This window comes from Phoca vitulina, unplaced genomic scaffold, assembly GCF_004348235.1.
Source record: "Phoca vitulina isolate PV1807 unplaced genomic scaffold, GSC_HSeal_1.0 scaffold13, whole genome shotgun sequence".
NCBI classification, from domain to species: domain Eukaryota; kingdom Metazoa; phylum Chordata; class Mammalia; order Carnivora; family Phocidae; genus Phoca; species Phoca vitulina.
Window position 1 is genome coordinate 18,712,562 of NW_022589716.1, and position 13,106 is coordinate 18,725,667.

Below are 13,106 nucleotides of genomic sequence, written 5' to 3' on the forward strand. Positions count from 1 at the left end.
ATCCATTTTTATTTAACTTTTGGCACCTACTGCTGTTTACTCAGATTTTGGTGTGAACATTTGCTTTAGCCCAGCATCATATAGACATGTTGAGTTTAATTTATAAACAGTGGGTGGATGTCCTGCAAACAGTGCCGTGGATGCCAGGTCCTCGGTTATCCCTTCGAGCTCCGGAGAAAACTAATGTGACTCCCACCTGTCCCCTCTCCCTCTGCATAGCCTGGGGTATTGTTATCTTCTGGGGAGACTCAGACACAAGGGGCTCCTCTCCCTAGGATGATAAACTTTATAAACAACACTTATGCAGTTATGCAGTGTCATCTTTATGCTCTAACGTCATATAGCAATTACTGTTGTAAGCATTCTTCGTTTGTCATTCCTGTGATCTCCTAGCAAACCCGTGAGGCTACTGTGGTATTATTCCAGTTGTACCGAACAGGAACTGGGGCACCAAGAAATATAATGCCTTTCCCACGGTTGGAGTGTGACAGATGGTGGTAGTCAAATTCAGACTCAGCGGGCTCCAGGGTCTGGCTCCGTATCTGCACCCATGCTCTGCATTTTACTTCCTGTCTCAGGAGGGTGTAGACCCCGAAGCCCAAGGGTGGCTCCTGCCGTGGACTATGAACTCTAGGTTAAGAAACTCAGAATTTGGAGCCTTAGCTCCTTCCACTCCCTTCATTGTTCTGCTGTGATTCCATCCCAGTCCCCAGTAACAGTTCAACAACCAGAGGGCCTTGTTCTGGAAAGTCCACTCCTATGTACCTTTCCTGCTTACCCCTCCTTTCCTATCAGTCTCCATTTGTTAGCTCTTGCTGGCTACCTTCCTAATTGTCTCCTAATCCAGATTCAACTTACTTCTATTCTTTTAAAATTGAAAATTGAAATTCATTACTCCCAGCGTGGAGCCCAACGCAGGGCTTGAACTCACAACCCTGAGGTTAAAACCTGAGCTGAGATCAGGAGTTGGACGCTCAACTGATTGAGCCACCCAGGTGCCCCTTTATTATTATTATAGTATTATCTACTTACTGTTTTTTCTTTCAACTGGCTCTCTTTATTTTAATTAAAGGAATTGATTATAAAGGAAAACTTTTTACCAACACCTTAACGGGAAGACCCATGCTATTTGACATGGATAGACTAATATAAGCATGTATGTCTGTGATCTGTGAAAATAAATCAAATTACCAAAGTTATTAAATGTAGCATAATACTCTTGGGTACAAGGGGGAAATGAATGAATATCAGGGAAGTGTGGAAAGCATATTAGCACTGAACTGAGACTTTTTCCCCCCTTGATGTGACCAAAACATAGAAAGAATCAAGAAGAGGAAATACCCTTTTACTCTGTGTTGTAATAAATTCAAAGCACTACTCAGCACTTATGATCTCTCTCAAGTATTGCTGTGGTGTCTGTCCTAGGACACTTCATTTTGTGGGGAAATCAGTATTGCTTTAAAATGGAACTTGACGGACTCCTGGGTGGCTCAGTCAGTTAAGCATCTGCCTTTAGCTCAGGTCATGATCCCAGGGTCCTGGGATGGAGCCCCAAGTCTGTCATGCTTCCTGCTCAGCGGGGAGTCTGCTTCTCCCTCTGCCACTCCCCCAGCCCCTCCCCCTGCTTGTGCTCTCTCTCTCTCTCTCTCATAAATAAGTAAAATCTTTTTTTAAAAAAATGCAACTCTATCTGAAAAAGGAGAGGTCTAAGGGCCTTGCCATTTAGACCCTGTTAGTGCCATGTGAACAGGGGTGGAGACTGAGGCACAAAGAAGTCAGGTATCTTAACCAAGGTCATACTGCTCTAAAGTAATCAGAACTGGATTCCAACCCAGGTCTGTCCATCTTCTGAGCTCTTGGCTTTTAATATATTCTGTATTCTGTGGGAAGTACCTTTATTTTGTTTTCAAACAGCTCTGTGTCATCAGTGGTCATCAGAAAATGGTTACATGATAGCTGGGAAAGTTTTCACTTCCCAGTTTTGTAGGTAAACAAAAATAGAAGCCACGTTCAGAAGGGGGAGTATGAACACGGAGCGTGCTGTGTGCTCTAGTGAGGAATACAGTAAAATGAAAAATGAGATTAATGTTTCAGATTGTACAGTTCCCTAATTACGCTTTTAATTATACATATAAAACAAGTAAAATGACCCCTGACAGAGACATAAATGATTTAGGTAAAATCAAATATTTATAAGATGCTGCTGAGTCCCTGGGTATATATTGTAACAGATGCACTCAAAATGCTTTGCCTTCATCCTTCGGATGCAAAGTGTTATGTATAGAATTTATAACAGGATGAGAGTAATCAACAGTATTTAAGACACTACTGAGCTAATTCATAGGTATTTTGGCTTTAGAACTAAAGACATATGATTGGTTTAATATATTTTATCTTATAAAATATCATACTGTGTTTTAAGGATCGCCAAATTACAACCCCTGCTTGTTTCTGCGTTCTTAATGGTTGAAAAAAAAAAAATCAAAGCTAGATTAAGATTCCATGACACATGAAAATTATATCCATATTTTAGTTTGGATAGTTTTATTGGAGCGTTCATTTACATTTTGTGTTTGGCGGCCTCAGTGCTACAGAGACTAGGTTGGGTTGTAGCAACTGGGATCCTATGGTCCACAGAGCCTTAAATAGTTACTATCTTGCCCTTCACAGAGAACATTGCCAACCCCTGCTAAAACATGCCTAGCACACAGCAAAGATGAAACAGCGCCATAGCATGTTTAATTGGCGCAAGAAATACTTGCTTTGACTTCATTTCATCTCTTAATTTGCTGTCCCACTAATTAAACATTCACTGTATATTTTTTTTCAGAAATTGAAGAAAAACTGTCTTTTGAATGCAATAAAAAGGGATTTATACGAGCAGGGTTCCTTTACTTGCTTTTAATGCTTCCTTTATATAGAGGATTACTGAAACTAATTGCACTGTTTTAGAGATGGGTCATTAGCCTAGTCCCTATCTTTTATGGAGACCTAATTTTCATGCAGGATTTCTCTCTAAAGCTCGAACTGTGATCTCTTTAGGAAGAAGAGACAGTGATGATACAAGAGCTTTTCTGTGGTTTACACAAATTGGCTGTTGATCACAAACCATGAAGTATATTGGTTGACATCTTACCCATATTTAGCAGCCAATAAGTGTTTGTTGAACGAATGCATGAATTCACTTTAGAAAACAAACAAAAAAAGGGAATGTATCACTTATAAGATAAAATCTGTTTGTTATGCATTTGGATACTGCATTCCTTTTGGGAAGATAATTGTTATGCTAGTATAAATCCAAGTTATTTGTTCTCAACGTCTCTTTCCTGTGTTTCAGGAGGGGAATGTTTTTGAAAGTTAGGGTTTAAATTGACTAAGTTTCCCTATGTCTTGGAATTCTCAGGGGTTCTTTTGGATGGGCTAAGTAAAATTTTCCTATACATGGAATAAAACAGAATATTAAATTAGATCTCGTTATCTGCAATTATTTGAATGACTTAACGAATAAAATTTTGCCAGCATTTTCCTGGGCACCATTTTCAAACACCATGAATGCAACCCCCACCTTGGTCGTATGCCCACTGATATTGCCTTAAAATTGGAAGAACCTGCAAATTTTATTTCCTGATATCTTTGCGTAAGCTTTCTAATCAAAGAAACGTGCCTCTCACATCTGGCTTATCATATGTTTTTCCCATCTCATTTCAGACCTTGAACCCTGGGGTAGCCCCAGGAGTCAGTGTTTACAAAAAGAAAAATCTCCCTCTCCAGATTGTTTTGGTCATCGGGCAGACTTAGGAGACCCCGATTCAGAGCATCTTACTCTGACTGTCTCCATTCTTTTTCTTTTTCTTTTTTTTTTTTTTCCATCTGTGAAATGGATAAGAAATTTTGAGATCATTCCCTGGGAATTTTCATGATTTAGAGTGAGCTGGAGCTTGACAACATTCTGCAGCTAGATTGTGCTAATTTATTCAAACTAGTGTTTTTGAGTTGTTTTTTAAACAGGAACGTGAGGAAATAACTCACATCATGTAAGCCTGAACTTCATTTGAAGCAACGGAGGAAGTCGTTCGGTTTTCCTGTGGAGACTCACCTTGTTCCCTCCCCTTCCATCTTATACAGTTGCCATCCTCCTAAAGGACGACTACTTTGTCAGTGGTGCCGGCCTGCCTGGCAGATTCAAAGCCGAGAAGGTGGAATTTCACTGGGGACACAGCAATGGTTCTGCGGGCTCTGAACACAGCATCAACGGCAGGCGCTTTCCTGTGGAGGTGAGAACACATTGAGATGTCAAGTGTGGCCCTTCTTTGGGTCCTCACATTAATGAGATGCTTCCTCTTTACCCCCAGTGACTTCGCACATCAAACTTGTACCGTCCATACCTTTGTCCCTGGAAATCCTTGATACACAGCTTGATGGGTGTTATTTTCCTCCTCAAGCTTCTCACCTTTGTTTAAGTGGAGAAGCATGGGGAAGTCAGGGGCATCATGGTCTGAGCAGACTCACCCCTGGCCAAGGATTTTCAACCATTTGTTTCATTTGACACAATTCCTTTACTCTTGTTTCTGAAGTCCCACTTTTTAAAGCTGAAATTCTGTATGAAACTCAGGTGACTGTTTTCAACCTTTTCTAGAAAAGAGAAAAGTTACTTGGTACATGAAGAGGCATCTCAGAACCTTCTCTCAGTGGGGAAGCTGTTGTAAGGTTTGTTTGCTCCTGCCAGTTGTCGAGAAAGAGGCTGTGGCCATTGGTGGTGTGACTCTCGGTTAACATTGCTGGGATCAATGGTGACATTTTGCCTTTCTTGTGTCAGTTTTCTCAAAGATCCATGCTGCTAGACAGAAGAAAGGTGTGGGTATAGGAGATGGTTTGTATCTTTTTGGTAAGGGAGGGAGGGAGAGAGCAAGACTCTAAACTCCTTCATTAATGTTGGGTGGGGGCAGCACACCCTTTCCATTGCTAACCTTATTTTTACCTTTCATCATCATCAGGATGTGGATATTCTTTTGTTGGGGCACACAAGTTTGTTAGGTTGTTTGGTTCTCTAATGTGGTAAGCTTTACAAAGTTGAGGAAGAACTGAATGGGTGTGCCTTCTAGCCTATGCTTGGACTCAAACATGGAACAGCAACTCTTAGTGTTTTATAACTTCTAAGTAAGTCATGACCTACTCTGATTATCTGAGCAATACTTGAGATCCCCTCCATATAGGGAAAATACACGGATATACACACAGATTTGCACATAGTTTATAGGGTTTCATCATTCACCCTACCTCCTCAAGCCCATTTATGGACCATTTAGGCATCCCTGAAGCATAAGTGAAGAATCCTTTCAAGATGAGAAAATCAGTAGTATTTCTTTGTTTAGAGATGCCTATATTCACATTAAATTTATTTCTTATCTGTGATTGCTGAAGAAACCAGAGATAACTATTCTGAGAAAATGCTTCACATTTTTTCTTGTTCAGCTGACAAATTCCCGGTACTAAGATTCTTCTGTCTGTGGGACTTCTTGTACTAGTTACACTATTTAAAGGTCTCCTGAGTAGGGTTTTTTCTAATGGGTTCTCCTCCTCCTTTTGTACTGAATGAATCACTTCTTAGAGTTCTTAGCTTTATTGGTACTTGGAAAACTTGATTCCTAGAAGCAAAATGATACCATCTTTTTCAAGTTTAGGGTTTCCCTTCTGTTCTTGCTGACTGGTTCCCATTGGCAGTGTGAGTTGAAGAGATAGTTTGTGTCCAGCTAGTTTTTCTTGAAAGCCTCTTTATCTCAGAATTGGGCTGCCATTTGTTCATCTAGTGTTGTTCAAACAAAAGACCTGTGCTTTGAAAGATTGGAAACTGATTTTGGCAGTTGCCTTGGTAAAGAAGAGCTCTAGAGATGGGAACTGGGAACTTTTGCCTCATTCTTAATTACATCCCTTAATGTGGTGACGGGCCTGTCTCCTCCTCTTATTCCATTCATATTTGGAGAAATGCATAGACTAGATGCATATTCTTTCTAAAAGTTACTACTTTAAATGAATATTTCATTTTTCTTTTACTCAGAGTGCCCTGAAATTCAGAAGCTAATTAGAAATGGCAGCTACAATGCACAGACTTATTGTTCAACCAAGTTGTTTGAATTTATTTCTTTTAAGTAATATAAGATGGTAAGACTGCCTGTATTAATTGGGCTCCTCATCGAGGCCCATCTGGTTTGTAGCTTGTTTTTTTATTTTTTTTAATGTGATAAACATGTTAAATTACTTAGTGGATGTATTTGGAGGAACTTGGAATTTCAGAGATCAAAGGTAATGGGATCAAATTTAACTTTAAAAAATGCAAGGAAAAGTTGCTCACTTTTTCCCAAAACATGTCTGTAATATTTTATGTTAAATTGTTTTATTTGAGCTCTTTATCAACAGGAACTCTCCCTGATGTTCTTACAGTTTGAACATCTCAGACTTGGTTTATTTCACTCCATATAACTATGTTGTTTTCTAAGAAATTAAAAATGAAAGTAAGAAGGGGCGCCTGGCTGACTCAGTTGGTTGATCCTCTGACTCTTGATTTTTGGCTCAGGTTATGATCTCAGGGTCATGGGATCGAGCCCCAAGTTGGGCTCCGTGTTGAGCACAGAGTCTGCTTAAGATTCTTTCTCTTCCTTCTCCCTCTACCCCTCCCCCAGCACATGTTCACTCTTCTCTCTCTCTCTCTCTCCCTCTAAAAAATAAATAAATAAGTCTTTTTAAAAAATGAAAGTAAGAAAACTGTAATGTATCATGGGGTCATTTATCAGCATTGGGGACATTATTTATCTGTTTTGTAAACAGAGTCAGAGAAGAGTCGTGGTTGAAGATTGCACTGAGATTGGTAGAACACAGTGCTGTTTCTCAACTAGAGATGGCCTTCCCCGCCTCTGGGGACATTACACATTTTCGGGGGACATTTCTGGTTGTCATCACTAGGGGCAGTGGTATGCTCCTAGAATCCAGTGAGTAGAGACCAGGGATGCTGTTAAACATCCAATTCATAGGACAGCCCCCAGATAAAGTATTATCCCGCACAAAATGTCACTGTTGTGAGGCTCTGGAGCAGAGAACGCGGTATGTTTCTTTGGAATCGAAACTTCCTTTACCTGTGTGGCATTGCTTTAAGTACGTTTGAATCCTGACGACTCCCTGCTTGAGGGGTTGTTCCATCTTCTTGTGGATTTCAGAGAGGAAATGTACCTCGCCTGATGGGTAAGAGCATTGCTGGTCCTGGTTCCTTGAGGTTCCACTTGAGGTTAAGTCGTGACCTAGGCTATTGATTTCAGCAGCTGCCTCAGTGCTCCAGCTCGGCAGGCTGAGTTGTAAGCATATGCCCTGCAAGAACCTGGACCTGCTCCCTGAGGGTCAGTTGCAACAAGCCCAACTTTGTAGGTTTTGCTGCTTCCTGGGAATTCCTTGAGGTCACCTATAACAACTTCGTACACATCCAGAGATCAGACCTCCCCACATTTCCCTGGCTGCGATCCTGGACTTGTTCTTGGAGTTCCTACACTTCAAAACATCCCATCTAATAGAAAAATAAATGGCCTTGTAAAAACAAAATAAGAGCCTTTCAATAGCCAGTTTTCTTTACAGCTCAGTTTAAGTTAGGAAACAAAGTCAGAATCAGATTACAATGCCATGCCTAGGAGTTTAGACCCAATTTGGATCCCCAGATGCCCTCACCTCCTATTATGCAGCTTTATTCCTTGCCGAGCAGCAGATTTTTCTGGAGTACCTACTGTCATGTAGGCGCTGGGTTATAAAAGTAAACCAGAAAGACAGTGGCCTTACCCTTGAGATATTTGCACTCTGGTAATGACACAGAAATTGAGCAAGTGGTCACATAAATATAGCTGTGTTATATCGGTTATGATACTGTCTCTGAAGAAGAGGGATATTTTGCCATGAGATATGGAAGACCTCTAGGCAGATATTTATTAAGCTATATTTATGAAGTGATATTTATTAAGGTGGAAGAGATAAGTTGGAACCTGCCCATAGAACAGGAACATGCAAAGGCCCTGAGGCAGGAGATGCTTGGTAAGTTGGAGGAATAAAGAGAGATCATTGGGGGTTTTGATAGGCAGGATAGTGCCCCCCCAAAAGGTCCACTCACTCATCCCTGAATCCTGTGAATATATATATTACTTTACATGGCAAAAAGGATTTTTTAGATGTGATTAAGTAACCTTAAAGTGAAAAGGCTCAGAACATTCCAGGGATTAAACAGTGGTGTGTCCTGCTCCAGTTCTTCCATGGCTCTTCAACTTTGTATTACCTCTGCGACCACAGTTGTCTATGACAGCTTCTACTGTATCCTAAGTTTTCTCTCCGCCCCTGCTCATTCCCTGTTCTGTGATTGGTGACTTCAACAAAGGTTCATGTAACACTGATAGGATTGAATCGTGGTGTTTCCACCAATAACTGAAGATGGAGTTAATGCAAAGAGAAATCTCCAGATAAAACCTCTGATAGCTCCATTAAAGTGGAGGTTCATTGCATACTTGTTGTCTAAGGTAATTAAAATCTTGTTTATTACAATAAGAGATCGCAGGAGTTGTTGATTCAGACTTATCGGTACTTTATGAGTTGAAATCTTCAGTAAGCTTAAATGATCCAAATTGATTGTGTGCACCCTTTCCAGTGAAACTCACAGCTGGTTCATTTCAGCTCTGCTTAGAGCATCCTAGCAAGTGAATAGCAGCAAAGGCATTTTTCCTAATATACACCATGTACACATTACCATATGGTACAGGCCTGCGATCCCTTAGCTGAAACTCATGAGGCCAGAAGTTTCAGAACTCAGGATTTTTTCTGGAAAGGTATTATGGTGCATATGCTATACATATTACTGAGGACACATAGTGGGGTCTGGCCCTCTACTCCTGAATGCACCAAGAATCCTGCAACATGCAGATTAATATTCACGCTAAGTGGGAAATCTCAGTGTTCTAAATGGCTTCACATCTCTTTACATCAGGTTTTGCCACCAAATTAGTTTTCGCCCACAAATCATAAATAACAATAATAACAAAACACCTTTGGTCTTGAAAGCCTTTGAGATTTCATCATCACTGATGAAGAATTTATGAATCTGTGTTTTAAAAAGTGGATCCGTAGCATGGCCCTACTGGCTTAGGGCCCTAAGAACATGGGTTCGTTGCAACCATGGCACAAACACACTGGATTATTTGTCTCCCTGGTGGGCCCAGTGTGTGCAGGACCTATGTGGTGGTGGTGTACGGCTTTCTTAGAGTTAAGTTTTGTTCGGGGGGCAAGAACTTACTTGTTTTAGGCTGACCTTGCTCTGTGATTCTTTTCCATTTTAACACTCTGCTTAGGCCTGCAGTTGTCTTCAGTATCCACGTTTTTCGGCATGTTACTTTGACCTGCTCCTGTCTTCCCTCCTGTCCGCCAAGCTCCCATCTTCCTGCCTAGAGACAGGCTAATATTAACACTTTTCATTTTGTGAAATGGATCTTGGTTCTTCGAATGCTTCTGTTACATTCTGCTTAGACACTTATCTTTCTATTGGACCCCTCGATTATGTTCTCGGTGACTTGCATCTGCCTTCCTCCTCCCAGGTGAGCTCATGCACTTGTGACACACACAGAGGCCTCCCCCAGCGTCACTCTCCACACTCGTGCAAGCATGGCAGCCTACGACACAACTCAGACGTGGGCCAGGCCACCAGAGGCTGAGCTCCTGTATTGACCCCTGGCTTCCGTAGTCTGATATTCTGGAGCACGGACTAGATGTTCAGGTTGGCTAGCACTCCTTTACGGATTCCTTCTTTTCTGCTGGAAGTAAATTTAGACACAAAATGCCTTCCTGCAGATAGATGTATTTTATATATTGGCCAATTTTAAAGGCTTCTTCTCCAGTAAAGAAATCTGTTTACGTTTATTTAACTCAGTTTTTGTCCAGACTGGTATAAGCCCAGTGTCCCACTCTCCTCTCAGTTTAAGTTGGCAATATCACTCTTTTGGAAATAGATTTATAACTTTCTCCTGTCCTCTATTCCATATTCCTTGTAGGAAACGGAGGGATGTCTGGGTGGTGCAGTTAAGCGTCTGACTCTTGGTTTCAGCTCTGGTCATGATCTCGGGGTTGTGAGATCAAGCCCTGCATGGGGGCTCCATGCTTGGCGAGGAGTCTGCTTGGAATTCTCTCCCTCTGCCCCTCCTGCTCGTTCTCTCTCTCTCTCTCTCTAAAATAAATAAATCTTAAAAAAAAAAAAAAGAAATGGAATCCCGTTCAAATAAATGTTTCCAGAAGACACCAGTGATGATTTTGATTTCACTTATCTTGAAAATTATGAGACCAACTTGGCTTGTTCACAAAACAGTTGTCATTAATAAACTCGATAGCATTTTGCTTTCTCTGTCATTAAGGGAGATTGAGGGGCACCTGGCTGGCTCCGTCAGTAGAACATCTGACTCTTGATCTCAGGGTCGTGAGTTTGAGCCCCATGTTGGGTGTAGAGATCACTTAAATAAAACTTAAAAAAAAAAAAAGGAAGATTGAGACATTTTCTATTAAAAATAAGTTTTGCCACATCATGTTTTTCACCCTGCCTTGTGCTTGACTGAAATTCCTGGAATTATTGCAGTTTCTCTGAAAACTTGCTTTGTTCCTGGAGAGTCCTTTGTGGGTGTGCTCAAGGCACTGTTTTCCTTGTCCTGCCTCCTAATGAACACTGGAAGTATCAAGGACACTGTCCCTGGTTATCTGGTGTTTGCCGCTCTGTGATGGGGCCGATCGGGTCTCTCTCTGTAGTGACTTCCATTAAATGGTGAGGGAATTGGCTGAAATATAATCAATGACTTTACTGAAATAAAGATTCCATTTAGAGCAGAATGTTTCATCCTTTACTAGTGAAATACTTGATTTCCATCTGGCTGATCTTTTATGTGTATGTCCTGGGTTAATTAAGGAGAACATATGAAGGGGCCCTAGTACTTAGCTTATGCTCAGTGGAGGAGTAATGCCTGGTTGTACGAAGCTGGAGAACTGGTTTGGCAAGGCAGAAGCCGCCTTGGCCCCTGGCCTCCGTACTGTCCCACAGGCCCCATCACAGAGTCTTCCTTAGATGTGAACTTGGCTCAGGGCTGTTTGATGGTGTGTCGCTGACATGTGGTGTGCTGATACCGGGTTGGATTGTGCTGAGAATCAGAGAAATGCAGATGAGAGTGTGAAAAGAAAACCCAGTTAAATTGGAGATCATTTCAATCTAGAAACGTGATGACCTCAGGGGAGCCCTTGGACAACCAAAAAGAAGGTGGAGAGGTGGTGGTGATGGTGTTGGAGGTGGTGCTGGTGGTTAAGATTGTAATGATGATACTGTAGACACCATTTAATAAGCGTTGCCGGTGTCAGGAACATTCTAGATGGTACCTCATTTAATTTTCTCACCTCCCTTATGAGAGGGGTACCCTAAGGATGGGACATCTGAGCTTCTGGGAAGGTACGTGGCTTGGCTGAGATTTACTGTTAGGACTTCAGAATCTAGGCTTCAGTGTCTACAGAATCTTAACCAGCATTCTTTTTATTTGATAAGTCATTTCCTTGTTTTTCTTGTTATTGCTTTAGGTTGTTTTTAGAATCACTGATGCAGTAGAAATAACTTTGCTGGAATCTTAACTGCTATTTATTGGATAACAGGGAGGGAAAAAGAAATCAAAGGGCTTCATATGTTCGGAGTGGCTGAACCAATAGTAAAACATACAGCGAGGAGAGGTGAGGGGAACTGGAAATGCTCTCAGCTCTTTGTCTAGACGTATCTGTAGGAAACACTACACATTTTGTCTGGATCGGCCACTTCTGTTTATTTTTAATCATGTGGAACAATACTGATAGAAAATATAATGTGAGCCATTCATTGTACTTTTTCATTTTTGGCAGCCACATTAAAAGGTAATAAGAGGGCGCCTGGGTGGCTCAGTCAATTGGGCGTCTGCCTTCGGCTCAGGTCATGATCCCAGAGTCCTGGGATCGAGTCCCGGTTGGGCTCCCTGCTCAGTGAGGAGTTGGCTTCTCCCTCTGCCCCTGCCCCCGCTCGTGCCCATGGGCGTGCGCGCACTTTCTCTCTCTCTCTCACAAAAATAAATAAATAAAATCTTTAAAAAATAAATAAATAAAAGAGGTAAAAAGAAACAAGTTATTTTACTTGACTTGAATAATTTATTTTATTTTATACAATTTGTGGTATATAATAATATTTGTTACAAAATCAATTAAATTTCAATTGATTTTAACAATCTATTATTGTTACCCTAATACATCAAAATATTACTACTTCAAAACGTAATTAATATAAAACAATTATTCCTGAGCTATTTTACATTCCCTTTTTTTTGTACTATCTTTGCAGTCTGGTGTGTATTATACACTAACCGCACATCTCGATTCAGACTGGCCAATTTGCAAACACTCAGTGCCGCATACCCTACCTGAAACATGTAGACATAAGGGCTCCAGGCCATACTCATGGGCTTTAGATGATAAACTAGCCAAAGAACTAACGGGAATTCTTTAGGAGGAATTTTTATGCCGAATTTGTGGTAATTTTCACATTTTTTCTTTTCTTTCCCAACCAAACAATATATACCATTTACCTTTGCATTGCGATCTGAGCTGGTTGTTGAAAGTCTTCACCTAGATGTGATGCAGGTTTTTTTTTTTTTCTTTATAAGCTTTCAGTATTTCCCTCTTACTTATTTATTTATTTTTACAACGTTTATTCCCGGGGCTTTGAACACTGTTCTTCTCAGAATCTATTTCCAAGCTGAGGGACTCAAATAAAACTGGCTCAGGGAGACCTTTGTGCACCAAAGGTAGAGACCTCAGGCAGCCGGATCAGATGGATTGTAAGTTCAGGGTCAGGGGGATTTATGGGCATAAGGCTCAGACACCACCCCCACCCCCACCCCCGCACTTTTTGCACTTTTTGCACTTTTTTTTTCCCCTGTCCTGTCAAAATTTGAGCAGGAAGGTTTCAAGCCATCTTAAATCTAAAGCCTTTAGCAAGTTCTTTAATGCCACCACCACTCAGAAAGAACAGTGAGGAAGATTTATAAGGA

The 13,106-nt window shown here is 41.0% G+C and overlaps 1 protein-coding gene across 4 annotated transcripts in view; it reads left to right on the forward strand.

Moving 5' to 3' along the window:
• The window catches only part of PTPRG (protein tyrosine phosphatase receptor type G), a 701,636-nt gene that overhangs the window by 416,699 nt on the left and 271,831 nt on the right, over positions 1-13,106 (forward strand). For all 4 annotated transcript variants that reach the window (XM_032411651.1, XM_032411652.1, XM_032411653.1 and 1 more), the window contains one exon: positions 4,126-4,274. In XM_032411651.1, coding sequence (XP_032267542.1) covers positions 4,126-4,274 — 149 coding nt within the window. The remainder of the gene's footprint in view (positions 1-4,125; positions 4,275-13,106) is intronic.